The 20,726-nt window shown below is 38.2% G+C and overlaps 1 protein-coding gene across 5 annotated transcripts in view; it reads left to right on the top strand.

Moving 5' to 3' along the window:
* The first annotated feature begins 5,140 nt into the window (after positions 1-5,140).
* Positions 5,141-20,726, top strand: part of RNASEH2B (ribonuclease H2 subunit B) — a 90,126-nt gene continuing 74,540 nt past the window's right edge. For 4 of the 5 annotated variants that reach the window (XM_072610498.1, XM_072610497.1, XM_072610495.1 and 1 more), the window contains exon 1: positions 5,141-5,436. In XM_072610498.1, the coding sequence (XP_072466599.1) occupies positions 5,373-5,436 (64 nt within the window). In that variant the 5' untranslated portion in view covers positions 5,141-5,372. Of the gene's footprint in view, positions 5,437-13,492; positions 13,577-20,726 lie in introns of all 5 variants that reach the window. The other variant, XM_072610496.1, reaches the window with a different exon arrangement.

The following is a 20,726-nucleotide window of genomic DNA, read 5'->3' as shown; positions in this document are numbered from 1 at the left end:
TCAGGCTCTCAAAGGATCCAAAAGCTCTTCTCACTTCTTCTTGTAGTGATGTGAAAGAAAAGGGAAAGTATGAAAACAAAGGGAGGTATGAAACTTGGATTCCTTAGAGAAAGTAGATGGAAATAGGTGACAGTAGAAGATTATATAGTTTTAATAAAAGATTCCTTCTTAACTGTTGCGTATGGACACCTATTTTCTTTGTTTTGTTAAAAAAAAAGTGTTATTGATGGACTCTGCTATTACATCACAGTGAGCTCTGGGGATGAAGGAGAAACACCTTCTATGCCTGTTCTAGACTAAACCCTCCCTTGTGACAAAGAAAAACAATCCAAATATACAATTGACCATATCTGACAATATACACAACATTCTGCTCTACTAGACTTCCTACTCTTTACCATGAGGAGGTATGTTTCATCATTTTTTTTAAGGACATTCATTAGTTATACAGTTACTGAGAATTTGGCTTTCTATCAGTGATCTTTTCATTTGCATTGTTATACTCAGGTATATTTTTCTTTTGGTTCTACTTCACTTAACAACTCATCATCCATCTCTCTGCTGCCCTTTTGGAAATTCGTAACTTGGATTGCTCAGAGACTGTGTGTTACGGTAATTTAAGGTTAATGGAGGTAGGTGGGAAGAGTTAAAGATCTTCCCTGCCCATTAATAGGCTCAATATTTTTTGTTAATTTCTATTGAGGCACTGGGTCAGAGGATCCTGTCCTCCAGCTCTGAAAAGTGTATAAATATTCTGAGGTGAGGTTTTACTTTGGGGCTTAGTTTTTGGAAGAAGGTTTGTGTACCAGATGAGACTCTGGGAAGCTGCTAAGGAGCCCCTTGGCTTTGAAAACCCAGATGTTGATGCTTTTCTCTCTGGCAACTATATATGTATGTGATGGTCAGATAGTTGGATCTGTCTATTGATCTACGATGTATGTATTGCTTATGGTCAGACAGCTGGAAGCCCTGCCTGTTGATTTTGATTTCTCTGTGTTTTCTCTGAAGTTCAGGATACTGACTTTTTCACCTGAACTAAATGAATAATACACATGCTTGATTAAAGTGATTGTTGACCCCTCAAAAGTTGCTTTCCTTTTAGAAAAGTAGATCTAAGAATGTATATATCAGGCCCTTCTGTGTATGCTGGGGTCCTTGCTGTTATACTATGGTGTTCCAAAATTTGTATCCATACATCATTGTTCAGAGAACATTTTTACAAAAAATAGAGGTTTTGTTCAGGGAGCAGTTTGGCATTATTAAATACATTTTACAACTTCCCAAATGCAATCTAGTCAGATATCTTCCTCCTGTTCATTTCTGGGTCCAAATCACTCTCCACTGACAGCATATTTGCCTACTCCCAAATATATGTACTGATATTCTACCTCAATGGACTGGTCACCCAACATATAGCATTGTTAAGTAATATGGACTTGTTTCATTCATTTAGTTTTTAGTATACGGATGGTTAGGTGAATTTCTTTTGAATAATCATGGATTTTATTGGACATATCCTACAACGTTCTAGGGCTTAATGAACATATGGTGGCCTCACCATCTAAGGAATCTCTTTTCCTTCTGGATCCTGCACAAGAAATTCTACACAGAAGTCAGGCAAGCTATACATCTCTTTGTTTTAGGCATCCTTGACCATCAGAAGATCATTAAACAAAATGACAATTGTGATCACATTTATCAAAGAACTTTATAGACATTAAACATTCGGATACTTGCTTTTGAGGCTTAGTTTTGCTCCAAGTACTCTGTTGATCCATATTCCCTAAACTATAGTTCCAGAATTCCTACCCCTATGTTCAGTTGTTGATAATCAGGGGACACAATTAGTTCAAAGCAAATGCATTTGGTGCAATGGCATCCTAAGAAACACATCCCTCTTATAAACCTGGGGCATACAAATCCCATAAACCTACATAGCATCAGCACAGAAAGTAGATACACATAAATACAAGTCCCAAGGTACTCACAGAGAAGGCACAATCAAGGAGAGACAAGTCGCCCCTTTAAATCTGCCAGGTACAGAACCAAGCAAATAGAACAAGAGTTGGGCCTCTCTTCTTCAACCTCTCAACCTATCCATTCCAGAGCCCAAATGCTCTGTCAGGTACTTACTAGCTTATTGGGACTAACTAATAAGTTTCTTAAACTTGCAACTTTGTAGGGCAGGAAATAAATAATCCATTGCAATAATCATTTCCCCAATAACTACAAAACAGCTTTGGTGTTCAAGGCTTGCTTCTGAATATCTCCCACTCATCCATATAAATAAGTGGGCTGGGAAAAAGGTACAGAGATGTTCTTTGTCCAGGAGTCAAGGTCATATCTTTTTGGATTGCTTCTTATGAATTCCTGGTTTTTCTACAGGCAAGTACAGCCATTTAAGGTTTGAATAACGCCAGGTCTGAAAGAGATTTCTGCCCACGCTCTTATATAGGATGAAGATTCTGAGAAATCTCCAAGACATTGGCCTCTTATTTTCAAACCTAAGCCATATTTTGTTTTTTTAAACCATTATTTCCTGTGACTACCTTCCTAGGGATAACAATGGGTATAGGGATTGTAAACTGAGTTTGGAGGCTCTTAAACAGCCTGTTTTCTAGACCTTTTCATCTTCTGAAACAGATGCTACCGCAAAAATCACAATTATTTTCAGTGCTCTTTTTATTTCTGCTCATCATGAGCACTGCACGATGGAATGACCAGATACCCAGGGCAATGATATTTCTTTTTGCCTTTGAGTATATGATAAAATCAACTTTACCAATTCTTTGTTTTCCATTCCGAGGACCTATGCACCACACTTTCATTGAGCTGTTGTTTCAAAACAGTTGCCTCACAATCCTGTGAGTTGAGTAATGCAAGTATTATTTTTATTCTCATTTTTTCAGATGAGGACACTGAGGCTCAGAAGTTTAAGAGACTTTCCCAAGGTTACAAGGTTGCTGAGTGGAGTTTGGACTTCTATACTACCTACATACATTCCAATTTCTACAGGAACCTAGACAATTTACTTGTAATATTTCAACCAGAAAACCAGGAGCAAGGAAACTTAACTGGATGAGTTACCCAGGACTAGGTTCAGCTGGTATCTCATATTCCTATTGGGGGCATTTCCTTATCCTTCCCAGTTGAAGCTCCCCCTTCCATACATTCGAGGCATTGAGAAATTTTGTATTTACCATCTATACTCAGAGACTGTTTTTGTTTTTATTTTTAGCATTGTGCTTTGCCTGTAGTAGGTGTTTAACAAATGCTTTTTGAACTGAAGTGAATTTAATTGATTCTAGGAGCTTCAGAAAGCGATCTTTTGGGGGACTGGTAGAACAGTCCTGAAAGGCAAGCAACTCCAGGACAGAAAAACAGAGCAGGTGAAAGCTTTCCTATTGATCTGCAGTGAAAGATCTAGTCTCAGAAAAACAAAGCAAAAATATTGGTAGTCTGGTGAAGCCTATGAACTCCTCAGATCATTTGTTAATGGTTAAAATAAAATGTGGGATTACAAAGAAAGAATTATACTAGATTAGTTGGTATATATAAATATGCTTGTATGTATATACATTCACAAATGTATGTGTATTATATATATTTTATAAATATGTATATACGTACACATAAATACATAACTTTATATATACACATATTTAAAGTTCATGGGCCCCAAGTTAAGAATTTTTGCTTAAGGGTCATTATATTATAATACTTTTGTGTGTGTGTGTGTGTATAGATGTATATCTCTATATATAAAACATATGGTATATACACATATGTGTAAATGTACATATATACACATTATATATACATATATTATATACACATAATATATACACACATATTATATACACATTATATATACACACATATTTAAAGTTCACAGACCCCAAGTTAAGAACCCTTGCTTAAGGGTTATTATAATTATATATATATATACATATATATATATATACATATATAGTTTTGTTGTTAGTCACTCTCTTCACGACCCATTTGGAGTTTTCTTGGCAAGGACACAAGTCGTTTGCCATTTTCTCTTCAACTCTTTTCACAGATGAGGAAACTGAGGCAAAAGAGGTTCAGTGACTTGCCCAGGCCCAGGGGCAGAGGTTCCCAAACTCACTTGGCCTACCACCCCCTTTTAAAAAAAAATTACTCAGAGCTGCCTGGAAATATACTTACTTTAACCCTTTAATGTTTTTTAAAATTTGCAATATTTCAAAACTATGACATCTGAAATTTAATAATTTATTCTAATTTTTTCCTGCATTGAAATTTTGATGATGTAATGCTGAATGAAATATGAAGGATTTTTCAAAACTTTCTTCTCTTCTTTTCTTATGCTTCTATACCCCACTCCCCGCTTTGCACCGGAAGCTACAGCTGCCCCCATGGCGTGCGAACCTACGGCTCAGGGTCACACAGATACAATGTATCTGAAATCAGGTCTTCCTGACCGCAGGCGGCATGCTCTGCCTGCTGCACCACCTAGCTGCCAGTATCCTTGCACACGTATGGTCCCAGAGCAAGGGTTCTTAGCCTGGGCTCCGCTTTTACGCCCAGACATTCTGCTCATTCTGCAATCATCCTGATAACGAACTCGCTCTGGGGGGGAGGGAAGGGGGTGCGCGTTTCTAGTTTCTTGTCTCTCATGATGACCGGCTCTTCTATTTCAGAGACCAACAACAAGCTCACAATTGCAAGAACGCATCGCGTTGTCAGGGCGACACCGTAGCCTGACTCGGCTGCTGGCGGGCGCCCGTGGCGAGGCCGCGGCTCAGCTGCCGGCTCCGGCTCGCTCGCTGACCGTCCCCTTACGTCCATTCACCTTAGCCCCGGAGCCGAGCTGGCCAGGCAGCCTGCTGGCACTCCGCTTCCGGGCCTCGCGAGCGCACTATCTCCCGGGCCGGAGCGGGAGCTCGGCCTCTACCACCTTCCCCAGAGGGAAGGGGGGGTAGCAGCGGCTCCTTCCGGCCCTTTGGTTTTCCGTCGGGTTGCGGCTCTAAAACTCTGGCCTTTACTTGGCCCCGAATTAGGAATGACGGTTACAAAATCATGATAATCACACTCTCCTCTCCGTTCGCGCCTAAAACTAAGGGGAACCCCGCCGCCCTCCTCCACCCGCCCCGCTCCGCCTCCAACTATGGCCCCGCCCCGGCAGGGGGGAGGGGGAGAGACGCCGGAATAGACCCTTTCTCCCGCCATTTTTCGATTGCACAGGGTATTTTTCAGGCATCCGCAGAGTTAACCCCGTGTCCAGGCCCAGCTGACCAAGCCGAAGGCCGATCAGTGCCTCCGGTGTGGGGGAACGGGCTTGGGCGCTTCATGTACTTGAGTTTCCCGGGGAGAAGGTGATTAACATGCTCTCTCACAAGAAGAGGCCGGCCGAAGTTCACTGCGATCAGTGGGTGCTCGTTGCACCAGGTAAATGACCCAAAAGCAGTCGCTGGCCTCCGCCCACGTGGCCGGGAGGGGGGGTAGGGCGGGCGGGGCAGCGGGCGCACGCGCGCGAGCTCGTGGTTAGGTTGTACATTCCCCCGCACCCCAGAAGCCCGGCGCGCGCACTGCTCCCGGGCTTCTGCTTCCCGACGATTCGTGTGAAAGTGTCCCAGGGAAAGGGGCGGGGCTTCGGCTCTGGCTGCTCCTGGTGCTCCGGGGAATTCCCTCCCGGCACCTCTCCGTAATGTCCGAGCATCCTAAGGCCGGGCTGGGGCTGGGGCTGGGAAGAGGGGAAACAACCCCCCTGAGCCCCCTTGGGGTCACCCGGGCCTCCGGGAGAAAGGCAAAGGTACTGATCCCCGACCCCCAGAATCATTGCTTCGGCTCCCCTCTACTCAGTGCCGGGTCCCAGGCGTTTCTTTATTAAGGGCTCACTTCGCGTTTATCCCAAGGGCTGAGTTCTCAGCGCGGTGCTGAGCGCTCTGCAGGAGCCCCGGGGCCTGGCCGCAGGCGGCCTAGCTCTGCATAGCTACTTAGTATCCATCCTATTCACGTATAGATAGGGTGACCCTGGGCATCGCTGCCTGGTTTTGCAAAATGTTGCCCTCAATGCCCCTCGTGCCAAAGCGTCTCCAAAGAAGACGGATTCCGGTTGGATCCTTCTTTGGTAACCATCCTTCGTTTTATTAAATTAATGTCATTAAATTAATAAGACCGGAACTATGTCTACCCAAATCAGACCAAATTCAGATTTCGGTCCAGTTCGACCAACGTTTACAAGCACTTGCCATGTAATCTGTGATGCTGGCGGTAACAATAGTTGGCATTTAAGTGATTGCTGACAATTGAAAACCAATACATTGAAAAAAGTTATCATTTATACAGCATGTCCCAGGGGTTTGTAAGACAGACACTTTGTATCTAGTACCTTAAAGTTTGCCGAATACATCACCTTCACTATTTATTTGATCCTAGATACAGTATTCTTACACCCATTTAACAGACCCTGGAACTGGAAGCCTAGAGAGCTCAAGTTTTAAGTGGTGATGAAGTTGGTTCTTGCTTCTTTTCCCTAAGTAGGTACAAAAATGTTTCCTTTGCATTGATTCCGCAGCAGTCAGAAGGATGGTAGAGCTTTTGTAATCAAGGTATTTCATGTCTGTATCTAGATAGATTTTAAAACAAAATATTTGTTGGGTGCTGTTTATATATAATACTTAAAAAAACATAAGAAGGAAGTGAAAACTGGATGTCTTTTGATTTCCTCTTTTTTATGAGAGAGAGGAGAGAAAAAGGGTCTGTTTCATTTCTTGAAAAACCCTTTAGGCTGTAGAAAGGCCTCAAAATAACAAGGGGTAAAATTAAAGACTTTATTTTGTTGCCTTTGTGTTTTAACTTTTGTAGGCTAGATTCCGTTGTCTCTGGTTGCATCTCAGACTTTTTAGAAGTTTAGCGTGGTTTGCTTGAAAATACTCTTATTCTGGGTTTGAATTAGCAGGCTGTAAACGTCTGTTAACTTGTATTCACTTGGAGATAAGATGATCCATCCCTTTAGCTTTGATGTGAGACCTGTGTTACTTGTGAGGCTAGGATTTGAGTTGCTGGTAATGTCCCCAGGAGTACAGTGAGGAAGACATTCCTTTCAGTGGCCCATTCTTCCAGAGCTTTAGCTGTCACCCAGTACTTTAAGATGAGGTTGAGGAAGGATATAGTCCCATTAGCTCTGCGAAGAGAATGAGCAAGAGGAATTGTGAAGGGAGGTTTGATCATATTGGCTGGAAGTCAAAAGTGTTTTTGCTCTTTTATGGGATGGTAATTTTAATGGCATAACATCTTAACAAGAGGGAAAGTCAGCTCACTGTATTTAGTTTGGAGATTCAGCCTCAGTAAGTGCCATCCATTCTTGCAGTAAATTTAAGTTGGTGATCAAATAGTTGGCAAAAACTCAGGAAACTGAAACGTTTTATGTGGTAGATGGTGAAAAAGTTTGTGTGATAAAGAAGCAATCTGACAACTGTTTCTGTAAGATTATACAGAACACAGCACATACGGTGGGGAGGGGACGTAGTTGAAATTTGTGGATATTCAAATATTTTATATGAAATTTTAGAATTTGAATTAGGGCAAGTCTTGTAAGAACTTCACATCTGAAGAATTCATCCTTCCTTTTGCCTCAGTCATGTCAATTATTAAAAATTTAAATATGGGAACTCTAATCCGTGGAGCCAAAAGTACATTTGTTAATTCTCAAATGTATAACATTTAGGTGTAGGAGACTTGGTTTCAGGTTTTAGTCAGAATACTCCTTTTCTCCGTTCCATAGTGAATAGAGTGAAAAGCCAGGAAACTCTAAGGTTCACCCAGCCTGTGTGGAACCTCTTAGTGCTCTAAAACATTGTCAAATGGGGATGTTAAATTGTTCATAAGGATCTCGTTGGCCATGTTGACTTAGAAAAATCACACATTAACATCTATATTCTATTGCATTTTTATTTTGTTAAAACTTCACAATTACATTTTGATCTGCCTTTGGATGCTCTTGGAAGTGGGAGCTATCTGTTTGACGCCAATGAGAAAAGCAACTCTTTGAGTAAGACTAAATTGTGGAAATGGCACCCACCTGCCCTGCTATAGAGATTTTCCCCACCAGGAAGTTTCCAGTACCAAATGCAGTCCCTATCCCCAGTCTGAAATAGTATAGTGCTTTCCTTGGGTACAGGAATCAGATAAAGTAAACAGATCAACACAAACCTAGCCCCACCAGCACTTACTATACCACTGAAAGACAAGCCCTTTAAAAAGAAAAGAATTTTAAAAAAATACTTTCTCTAAAGTCACAGTTTGATTTATGTTTTAAAGACAGGTTCAGTTTGATTTATGTTAACTCTTTGGGAAAGCCGTTAAAGGAGCAGATGAGGAAATTTTGTTGCCAGATCAGAGTTCTGTCAATATTTGAGTAATGCTAATTTATTCGGTCTCCCAGCCCAGCTTTTACTGCCATCTACAGGCTTCTGAGACCCACTTCACAGGAAAGAATTGTTGCTCCCTTTGTAGGACTGGGGCTGGAGTTGAGGATCTGCAAGTGAGGATCAGAGGTTGCATTTCCCTTAGGTTTAGTTCTTACTAAAGATTCATCAAAATAGAGAATTATTAATAACAAGTAAGTAATAATGTGCCATCTTCTAAAACCAAACTAAGGAAAAGTTTGTTATTGTTTTCCTGTGAATGTGGCTATGTGATAAATTAACTGAAGAAAGAAAAGACACTTTTGGCCAAGTGTTCACTGTAGTTACAATGAAGTTTATCTTTAAATTGCTGTAAAATGTAATAGAATTACCTTGTTGAATGAAGTAGGCTGTACTAATTAATGAAAAACTATATGCAAAGCACCTATCCTCTAATGAATTAATGAACCCAGCCCAATTACTGAAAAATATCCTTAGAGACTGAAATAGAAATGTAAATAGAATTAGAAAGAGGCTTATTAGAAATGCAAATATTTAAGTTACTGAAACTCAACATATAGTTGTCCATCTCCATCTTTGCATATAATTTCAATGCAAACTAAAGACTACTACATAATATTTCTCATTTCTAAAAGCTTTAAGTTCTACAAAGATTTCCCTTACTATATCTCCATAAAGTAAGTAGTTGGAGTAGTCTTATTTTCCCCACTTGACTGATGGAAATTGAGGCTAAGTGTCTCGTTGTTAGACTCTCTACCTTGTGTCCTTCCACTCTGTCAAGCTGAATTACATTAACAAGTACATTAGAAAAAAATATCTCTGATGTTTCTCATATTTACAAGACTCTCCAAGGGGATAGAAGAGTCTTTGCCCTTCAAGTTTTTAATGTCTAATTGGGCACACAAAACACAGGCAAAGATAACGTTAAATGTAATAACTTCCTAGAAGATAATTGTGATATTCAGGCTTTGAGAAATTTGACTTTAAGGAGAGAAAGATAACAGATGAGTTTTCCATTTGGGTATTATTTTAATTTATCCTGCTTATAATAGGAAGAATCAGTAATACTTTTTGCTTTGAATGGCCCTAAATATTTCCTCAAATTGTCTAGGGCTCACTGGACAATTTCCAGCTACACATGCCTACTAGCAAATGGATAAGTTTCCATAATGGATTGTCATAGCTACACTATTAGAAACGTAGCTGAAATTTTCCATCTTTTTTTGCTGCTCTTGCTTCTCTAGAGATAACAGATGTTTGGGTCATGTTTATTATAGTTTCCCATGGGACACATCTTCAACTGCTAACAGCTGTAGTTTGTTGGTACAGACCTGAGTATGTATGGTGAAGCATGAAGCCTCCCTGGGTCATAGGGTCATAGATACAGAGACAGATCATAAGCTCATCGAGTTTGAGCTGGGAAATTCTCTCATTTCTGGTGGAGATGAAGCCACTGTGTCTTTCAGAATTCACAGAATATCAGTGATAGAAAGGACTTTAAGGACTAGTTTAGTCCCATCTTTTTTTAATACACCAACATGTGAAGATCCATCTCAGCAGAGAGAGGTGTTTAGAGCAAGTCTTGGGAGGCCTTGGTGAATATGAAATTATTAAAAATAGCGATTACAGATGTTGGTTGCACAGCCACAGAAACTCAGGTCAGATGAGCTGAGTAAATCTATTAGAGTGAATGGATCTTGAGTGCATAGTAATTTTGAAATGAAGTAATTTGTCTTTACTGTAAGTTTTTTTTAAGCATAAGTTTGTTCTCTTGGAGAATGCCCAAAATTTAGCACTTTTTTTTCAGAGTGAGGTAGTTAACTCTTAAGGGACAGGTGTGAGCGTCCTCTAGTAACAGTAACAATGACCTGAGAATCCACATTTTGTTATTGGTTAGGCCACTAACCAAAAGTAAACTTGAGCAAATGCTTGCTGGGTGACTCTATGCCTGTTTTTCCATTTGTAAAATAGAAGTAGTGACAGAGCCTCCTTTTCTGTGGTGATGTCATGCAAATAGACTAGAATAATAAGTATCAAAGCAATTTGAAGGGGTTTAAAAAAAATTCTGTGTATGCTTGCATATCTCCTTATTGTCTCCCCTGTTTAAATGATAAGTTCTTGGCTAATAGGATTGTTTCATTCAATGTATTTGTGTTCCCCAGAGCCTAGTATAATGACAGGCGCACAGTAGAAATTTAATAAATAATTGTGGGACAGTTAGGTGGATGAAGCGAAACTCGTCTTCTTGAGTTCAAAATCTGGCTTAAGATACTATCAGTGTGATCCTGGGGAAGTCACTTAATGTGTTTGCCTCATTTTTCTCATCTCTAAAATGAGCTGGAGAGGGAAAACCAGTCTAGTATTTTTGCCAAGAAAAGCCCAAATGGGGTCACAATGAGTCAGATGTGACTAAACAACTGAGGACCAACAATACTTGGTAAATTGATAAAATATCTTGCATGTATTCCTTTGAAATGTATTCTAGTTGACAGGAAGGCAGTGTGGGAGTTGGACAAAAGTCTGGAATTGTAGTCAGAGGACCTGATTACAAATCTTGGGTTCAGATTCTGACTCTCTCCCTCTTACTTTTACTACCTTGACACTTTGAGCCTGTTTGCTCAACTCCAAAGTGATGGTGTTGAGTTAGATGACCTCAGAGCAAGAAAGTTTCTCAACGCCATCAACCTATCTATCAAATTTTAGAGAAGCTTTCCTTTTTAACATTTTTTTTTGGTGAAACCATAGTAATTCTTTGTTATTTATGACTAAATGTATAAATGCAGACTTAAAAAAAAGATCTAAAAGAAATACCTTCTTTAAAAATTTAATACTAAATTTACCCAATTTGTTGGAAAGAGGTGCTCTAGATCTAATTACCTTCTCACTTATCCTAAAAAAGCAATGACCTTTAACCCTCCCAAGTAGACATTTAGAATCATAAAGTGGGTTTGAATGATGTTCTCATTCTTTGTAAAAATGTATACTTTTGTGTAAAACATGTCCAAGTGATGAAGGCATCCCTTTGTCTTCAAAAGACAAGTCCGTTATGGCTTGAATTGGAGGTTGTGATTACTGTCTATGGCAATCAACCAAGAGAAAATTCAATTCCAGGACTGTTTTTAGATAAGTTTTGAATAATTATGCTAAATTTCTTGAACAGTTTCAGTTACCATCTAGTATAGTATAGGCAGCAGTGTGGAAGTCTTTGATTCTTTAAGCACTGAGCACACTCAGATTTTCCACATGAAGCCTGATTCTGGCTTTGCTTTTCTGTTGCATTTTTAGTGGGTTGACCTTCCTCTGATGGCCACTATATCTGGCTGTCTCTATGCTTGACTGTGCTCTGTGGTTGATTGACTAATCATCTGCCAATTGGTGTAATCAGACAGTTTCTGGAACCTGATCTTTTGTCCTGCTAGTCATTATTCAAAAGGGATTGGGACATTTATGAGTTAGAACTAATAACTCCCATTGTTTTTTTTTCCCCAAGACAAAAAAAGATTATAGGAAAGAAAGATGAATAGTGATTATAAAAGCCTTGATTTTGAGGGGGGGGCAAGTAGGAGCTGTATGTGCAGTATTTGATCTCCACCCTCTTACCCTAATAAAATTTCACCTTTCAGTTTAAAAATTAAACTAAAAACACATTAAGAAAATAACTTATTCACTGCTTTCCAGAACTGAGGCATAAGAAAACATGTGATCACTAGAATGTGATCTTTTCTCTTTTTTTTGGAGAGTCTGTTTACGTTTCTTAAAAGAGTCCTTTAAATTTACCCCATGTCTGTTCTTATTGCCACTACATAGTAGAAGTACTCAGTGTCTGGATTGCTGCAGCAGCCTTCTGACTGGTCTCCTTTGTTCCATTTTCTGCCTCTGTAACACTGTTTTGGAAATACTACCATCATGATGCTTTCTCTTTGTTTCCTCTTGGCTCCAGAAGAAAGTCCAATCTCCTAACCTGTCATTTAGGATTCTTCATAGTTTGCCCTCACCTTATTTACCTAGCCAACATATTTCTCATGATAAACTCTTTAATATAAAACCTTAGATTAGCCAGTTTAGTTGTCTTATTGTTCCCAGAATCCACTATGCATAGCTATGTCTATGTAACATCTGTATCCATGTCTATATCTATTTTGTTGTTGTTGAGTCATTGAGTTCTGTCTAACTCTTTGTGATCCATGGACCACTGTCCTCCACTATTCCTGAAGTCTGTTCAAGTTTCTCTTCATTGCTTCCATGACACAATCTATCCATGTCATCTTCTGCCATTTCCTTCTCCTTTTGTCTTCAGTCTTTATCAGGATCTTTTCCAGGGAGTCCTGTCTTTTTATTATATGGCCAAAGTATTTAACCTTCAACTTCAGTATTTGACTTTCCAATGAGAAGTCTGAATTAATTTCTTTAAGTATTGACTGATTTAATCTCTCAGAAGTCTTTTCTAGCACCACAGTTGAAAGCGTTGATTCTGTGGCACTCAGCTTTCCTTATAGCTCAACTCCCATGACCATACATTGCTAGTGGAAAAACCATAGCTATGACTATTCAGACTTTTGTTGCCAAGGTGATGTGTCTTACCTTTTTAGTATGCTGTCCAAATTTGCCTTAACTTTCCTTTCAGAGCAAGCATCTTTTGATTTCATGGCTGCAGTCACCATCTGCATTGATCTTTGCAGCAAATACAAAATCTGACACTGCTTCCATTTCTTCTCCCTCTATTTGCCAGGAAGATTTTGGACCAATTGGCATGATCTTAGTCTTTTTTTTTTTTTAAATGTTAAGCTTCAAGCCAGATTTTACTGGCTTTTTTACTTCTTTTTTACTTTTTTCCTCTTTCACCCTCATCAAAAGTCTTCTTAATTCTTCTTCACTTTTTGTCATTGGATTATTATCATCTTCTTCCATCAGTCTTAATTTTGGTTTTTGATTCAACCAGCCTGGCATCTTGCATGATATACTCTGCATATAAATTAGAATAGGTGACAGTATATAGCCTTGTTGTACTCCTTTTCCAATCTTAAACCACTCAGTTGTTCCATGTTCAGTTCTAACTTTTGCTTCTTGATTTACAGGTTCCTTGGGAGATAAGTAAGATGATCACCTAGTACTCCTGTCTCTTTGAGGACTTACCATGTTTTGTTGTGATCCAGTCAAAGGTATTAGTGTAGTCAATGAAGTAGAAGTAGATGTTTTTCTGGAATTCCCTTGCTTTCTCCATAATCCAGTGAATGTTGGCAATTTGGTTTCTAGTTCCTCTACCTCTTTGAAAACCAGATTGCAATTTTAGTAATTCTTGTTTCACGTATTACTGAAGCCTAGGTTGCAGAAGCTTAAGCATAATCTTGCTGGCATGTGAAATGACTTACAATTGTTCTGTATCTATATCTATTTCTATTTTCCACTGTACTCTAGTTCCATAACCAATGTCTTCCCTTTGCCAGAAAGAAAACTTTTCTAATTCCTTCTCTGCCTGTCTAAGCCTTACTCATTGTCCAAGGTACAAGTTAGGTCCCCCTTATTGCATGGAATTTCTCCTGATTTACACTAGTCCTTAATGCTTTCCTGTGAATTCCTGTATTACCACACATATTTGTCACTTAGCCATGCGTACAAATATATATTCTATTATACTTCATGGTTCTGAGATTTCTTTGGTTTGAGTATTGATGAAAATCATAGTCCCTTTATGATTTAGTACATAATTTTCATGGGTTGTTGTGGCAAAAACAAAAAACATTCATCACCTGGAGGCTCAGTGGATAGAACCCTGGATTCAAAGTCAGGAAGATCTGAGTTCATATGTAACCTTAGACACTAACTAGCTATGTGACCCTAGATAAGTTACTCAGTCTGTGGCTGCCTTAGATTCCTTATCTGTAAAATGAAGTTAAGAGTAGCATCTACTTCCCAAGATTGTTGTAGGAATAAAATGAGATATTTACAAGGGCTTTGTAAATCAAAAAACACTATATGAATTCTGTTAATATTATTGGTATTATTATAATTGTGATGAATTTCTTAAATCTTAAGCTAGTTAAGTGCAGACATAGAGTCTGTTAATGGACTATGGAAATACAGAATGAGAGAAGAAGAGTAAAATATAGGATGATGAGGAAGGAGCCAGGTTGGGAAAAGCTATACATGTGAAACAAATCAAGTCAATATGAATTTATTAAGTACATACTATGTGCTGTGGATGTGAAGAAAAGCAAAGAGCAGATCGTGCTGTCAAGGAACTCAGTGTAATTTAGGAGACAATGTGCAAACAAAATATGGTCAGATAAATTAGAGATAATAAATAAAGGGAATGCCCTAACTTTAAGAGACATTAGGAAAGGCTTCTTATAGTAGTTGAGATTGTAGCTGGGATTTGATGGAAGACGGGGAAGTGAGGAGTCAAGGATGAGGAAGGAGAGAATTCCAGGCCTAGGGAACAACCTCCCCAATGGAGTACTGCATTCAAGAGATAGCAACAAGGCCAGTGTTACTGGGTCACAGAGAGCATGGAGGGGATTAAGAGAGAAGAAGACTAGAATAGTAGGAAGGGACCAGGTTGAGAAGAACTTTAAATGTCAAACAAAGGAGTTTGTAGTTGATGTTGGAGGCATTAGAGAGTCACTGGAGTTTATTGAACAAGGGGGCAGTGTGATCAGACCTGTGCTTTAGGAGAATCAATGTGGTAGCTGTGTGGATGGTGGATTGGAATTGGGAGAGACTTCAGACAGGTAGGTTGGTGAGAAAGTTGTTGAAATAATCCAGGCAAGAGATGATAAGGACCCAAGCCGAGGTGGTAGCCATGAGAGTAGAGAGGAAGGGACATGGGAAAGATGTTGTAGAGTTAGAAATGATAGAATTTGGCTACCAATTGGATGTTTGTTATAAGCAAGAGAGAGAGAGTTTAAGATGACAACAATGTTTTGAACCTTAGTGACTAGAAGGGTAGTGATGCCTTTGACAGTAAAAGGGGACATGAAAAGAAGGGTAGGTTTGGAGGGAAAAAGTAATGAGGCATATTTTGGACATGTTAAGTTTAAGATGCCTGTGGAACAACCAGTTGGAAATGACTACCTGTAGTACTGCAGTACTGAAATTAGCATAAGAGATATAAATATGTGAATCTTATGCATGGATGGGAATTGAACCCATAGGAACTGATGAGATCACCAAGAAATTCACCCCACAGTTAGAGGGCATGACATGGATGATGAATATTCCAAAGAATTAATTTGAAGAATAGTCAGAAAGATTGGAAGAGAATCAGGAAAGAAAACAGTATTGCAAAATCCCAGAGAGGAGAGAGACTCCAGGAGGAGAGGATGTTCAACAATAGCAGATACTGCAGAGATGTCAAGGAGGGTAAGTATTTAGAAGAGGCTAGTACATTTAGCAATCAGAGATAGTAAATTTAGAGAGAGCAGTGTCAGTTGAGTTAAATTTGGAAGGCAGATTGTAGGGGATTAAGAAAGTAATAGCAGAGGAATGAAGGCATCAAATGACTTTTTCAAGGAAATCGGCTGAGTAGGGGAGGAGTGATCTTGGACAATAATTAGTTGTAATGGTGGAATCTAGTAAAGGGTTTTATTGCTTTTTTAATGAGAGACTTAGACATGTTTATTGTAGACATCAGGGAAAGAAGTAGTAGATTAGAAAAAAAGGCCGATAATAATTGGGAAAATCAGATGAAAAAGACAGGAAGAAATGGGATTGAAGGTAGAGGGGTTAGCTTTGGTGGAGAAAAAAGCTGCTCCATTAATAGAGGTGATAGTAAATAAGTTAGTAGAGAGTGATCTCATGGAGTTGTGAGATAAGGAGGAAGGGTTGTCATGTGAGAAGGAGGGGAGAAGTTCTTGGCAAATGTTCTCTATTTTTCCTTCCTTCCTCTTTCTTCCTCTCCTTTCCTTATTCCTCCCTCCTTCCTTCCTTCCTTTTTCTTTCTTTCTTGTATTGGTCTAGGAGTGCCATTTGAGGTTATTGAAGAGATTTGGTACAGCCACTGTTGATGGTGATATAGAGAATCAATTAAGAACTTGTAAAAAGTAAAAAAAAAAAAATGCTTTGCTTCATTGAGGCCCAGTTGAGATTAAATAATATAAATTTGTAGTCAATAAAGTTTTCATGATTGTAAAACTGTATCTCTGTTCACAAAAACAAAGCAGTTGTGCAAAACCAGCCAACTGCATTGGCTGAGTCTAATAAAACGTGTAGTAGTCAGCACCTGTAATTCACGCTATCTCTTTGCCTGAGAGGAGGGAGATGAATTTTATCATCTGCTTTCTGGAAGCTATGTTGTTCATGACCTTTAAATTGAAGTTAGCTTTTCATTATTGTTTTCATTTATATTTTTAGTCATTTTGCATATTCTCTTGTATCTGCTTACTTCTCTTTTCTTCAGTTTGTGCAAGTCTTAACATATTTCTCTGCAATCTTCATGTTTGTAGTTTATTATTATACAGTATTCCATTGCATTCATATACAGTTATTCTTTCCATGTCTTGGGGATGGGGGTGTTAGGGATGTCGCACCAGGATTTGGAAAATGTGAGTAAGATTTTTTGTCCATCCCTTCATACCAGAGAAAAGCCTGAATTATTATAGTATTAAAAAATAACCTATGCTGATATTATACAATACTATAGCTTCATTTTATGCATTTCTGAATTTCTCAACTCTTTCTGTGTCTTCTGCTGACCTTTGCATGTCGTCTGCAGCTTCCACAAAGCTCCCTAAGAATTTTCATTTAATTTCTTATACTGACCCATGAAATATTGAAACTACGAAAGGTAAAGTCTTTATGTGGAAGGGATAACTGCACTGTATTTGTTCAGCCATTCCCCAGTCAATGAATGCTTACTCTTTCCAGTTTTTTTGCTGCCACCCCCCCAAAAAATGTTGCTATGTATTTGATATAGATGGAGTCTTCTGGTTTTGATCTTCTTGAAGCACAACACCAAATGTTCCTTGAAGCTTAGCTCTCTTGACATAGTTTTGAGTTCCCTCACTATCCTGGTGGTTGTTCTCTGTATCCTGTGATATATCAGTGACCCTTCTAAATTATGGAACTCATAAAGGAAAGCAGTAGTCCAGATGTGAGCTGACCTCATCCTTAGAATCTTAGGCTTTTAAAAGGTAGAGAAGTTTAAAAAGTCTTATATTTAACTCCCTTAGACTCTGCCATTCTTTGTCATTCATTTGAGATAGGTAAGATTTTACATTATTTTTCAAAAGTCTCCAAAGATCTCATTTTAGGTCACTTTTACTTTTTGCTCATTTGATTCCTTCATGTTACAGTTTAAGCTGGTTTCTTTCTAGAAAGTTTGATGTTCTTTTCAAAGGAAACTGGCAGATGACTTCCTTCAGATTGTGATTGTGATTAACTTCTGATGTAACTTTTTTTTAAGTTACTTGGAGAGTGTATCCATACACTACTTTGTTATTATTCATGATTAAAAATCAGGATTTTAAGATTTCTTAATATTAAAAAATGTTATTATGAGTATTTATTGTTTAATTTTTTTCTAAATTTATAGTGTGTACTTAATGAGTTTTACCTTAGGAGTTTTAAATGATTATATGAACATAAGGCATGTGATCTCAGCTGGGGCAAAGAGCTCTAAATTTAGAAACATGTTTTTAAACGTGTGGTTTACACAAAACAGTCCCAGATAAATAAGCTGTGCTATGGACTGGCAGATAAAAACATTTTAAATATTACTTAATAGAATTGAAAACTTTTGCTTGCTGAACTGAAAAATATTTGGGTTTGCACAGGTCTTTGCAAGTCACTGCAGAAACACTGATAGATTTACCTTTAAGTCATTTTGTCAAAATTGAACTTTTATCAAGAGACTGAAAAAACAACTAAATTACTCTTGTTTGAAAGTTTTGTAAGGGCAGTTTTATTTTTTTTATGTCAAATATGCAGGTTTTTCTCCATTTCCATGCATGTATAGGAACGTGTTAGTAGGAATTTATTTTGAATTTTAGAGGACTTAGGATTTCTGGCTTCTATTTTAACTTACTTTCTTATTGGGTTTTGGTTCCTGCCCAGGGACTACTTATTGGGTAAAATAATATGGGATGCCTGGGTGAAAGGTGATATGTGTGGCAAGAATCCAGTTTTCTGCCCAAACAGGATCTGGTGCCTATTTTCTATCTGGCCAGTGTGGCTGACCAGGGTACTGAGAAAATCTAACAGTGACAGGCAAGCCAGATTCAGGGGATGACTGAAGTTCTAGCCAAAATGAAAACTTTTCACGTGGGGAAACTTTTAAACCATGTCTCATGTCTTCTGGTTGTGGCATTTTTCAGGATGTCTTTATTTTGGTGCTCTTGAATCTTTTAGTCCTTCATTATTTTTGTTTGTTTTTATAAACAGTTTTTGAATCTTTTAATTGTTTGGTTTACCTGACTATATCGAGATGTTCTTAAAACCTTTTATTGTTCATGTCTCTTCCTTTGTTTCAGTGTTTATTAATATTTTGCTCCAGCAGAGCTAAAATAATTCAAAGAAAGAGTAAGGCATTGAGAAACTGAGTAGGGTTAGAAAAACGCAAGAATTAGAATCTTGGGCCTTCTATTTCAAGGAAGACATAATTGACCATAGAGAAGTTCCATAGATAAGAAGCTAATTTTGTTGAAGACATATGTAGATGCCCATATAAATATTAATTATAGGACAACAAAAAATATAGGACTCAAAGGTCCTATAATATAAAAATCAGATCAAAGTCTTTAAGACCATGAAGTGAGTGGGGCATCCCGTGATACTCAGAAGTGGTAGCATTAGGACAAATTAGACATTTCTTTCCAGGAATTGATCAGGCCAGAATATAGGAATAGATGAAAAATAAATTTGAGTAAATTCACCAATGAAAGCTCCATTACCAATAAAAAGAGTTACTTCAGGTTGGCAAAGAGTAAAATATCAGTTGGTGTCACTTGTCAGCAAGAGAGTATGGGGACTGAATGAACTGTGGAATGAACTATCTCTCTTAGTGTGACACTGTAACTTAATTTAAACTCTGGAGAGAGAAATATCAGCCAACTGTGACTTTGCCTGGCTAAGCCTAGAATGAAGATTTTCTCAGACAGCCATGGTCATATCAGCCAAATTGTGACTAGGAGGCCAAAGTGAATTTGGACAGAAAATTGGCTCCTGGCCTTAATATGTTTATTGATTAATTTTGTATAATAAATGCTCTTGCAATAAGGCCCAGTGATGTAGATTTCTCCCCAAGAGAGTATCTGTGATCAAATATTACACTGTAATCAGTCAACAAGCATTTATTCAATGTTTGCTATGTGCCAAGTCCTGGATACTTGACTTTCCAAAGCACTTTCATGTAAATTTTTTCATTTAGTCATTTTCACAGTCTTGGGTCATCCTCATAGTCTTGTGAGGTTAGCAGGGCAGGGATTATTATCCTTCTTTTCCAAATGGGTAATTTGAGACTTAGGGGGATCAAATGACTTGCCAAAATCACACATTAAAAAATAGCAGAAGTCACTAAATCAAGTGTCTTAACTTCTAATCCTTTGCTTTTTCTACACCTTTCCCTGCTTTCAAAGGTGACAGTAGAATATAAGCTTCTTATTTTTGTTTTTGCATCACATACCTATTACAGTGTTTCATAAATGAGTGACTAATAAATTGACTGAGTTAGGAGACACATTCTCTGGAAGGGATAAGGTCCCAAGAAATGAACTTTGCAAGCAAGTGGTTTAACTTCCCTGGACTTCAGTTTCCTCATCAGTTAAATGATATTAATAAGTTGGACACTAGATAACATCTGGGATTCTCAGGTCCAAACTTATGCTCTCCAAATGAGTTTAACAGCATCTTCTAGAGCACCAGGCACATCATTGTCCTGTAGCCATTTTTATGTTATTCTTTATTTCTTTAAGGCTCACTTTGTAATTGAATCTATACAAGTCTCTTAGTGTGTTTTGGTAGGTCAGTCTCCAAATACTTTGTGAATTTTGTAGTTACTTGGAATAGGATTTTTCTATTACTGCTTCTTGTGTTTTGTTATTACATATCCTACATCATTACAAATCCTGTTACATAGGATTTATTTTGTAGTCTGCAACTTTGCTGATGGTATTGTCTTAACTTTTGTCTTTGTTGATTCCCTAGTCTTTTCCAAGTAAACCACAATATCATCAGATACTATTTTTATTGCATTATGGTCTTCATAAACAAAAGCTACAAACCCAAATGGAAAATTAACAATGAAATTCTCAATAATGAATGAGTCTAAGAACCGTAGAAACAATTAATAACTGTATTATAAGAGAAATTGATGAA

The sequence above is a fragment of the Notamacropus eugenii genome, chromosome 5 (genome assembly GCF_028372415.1).
Source record: "Notamacropus eugenii isolate mMacEug1 chromosome 5, mMacEug1.pri_v2, whole genome shotgun sequence".
Classification (NCBI taxonomy): Eukaryota; Metazoa; Chordata; class Mammalia; order Diprotodontia; family Macropodidae; genus Notamacropus; species Notamacropus eugenii.
The sequence above is the reverse complement of the archived record's forward strand: the minus strand, read 5'-3'. Positions and strand labels throughout refer to the sequence as shown.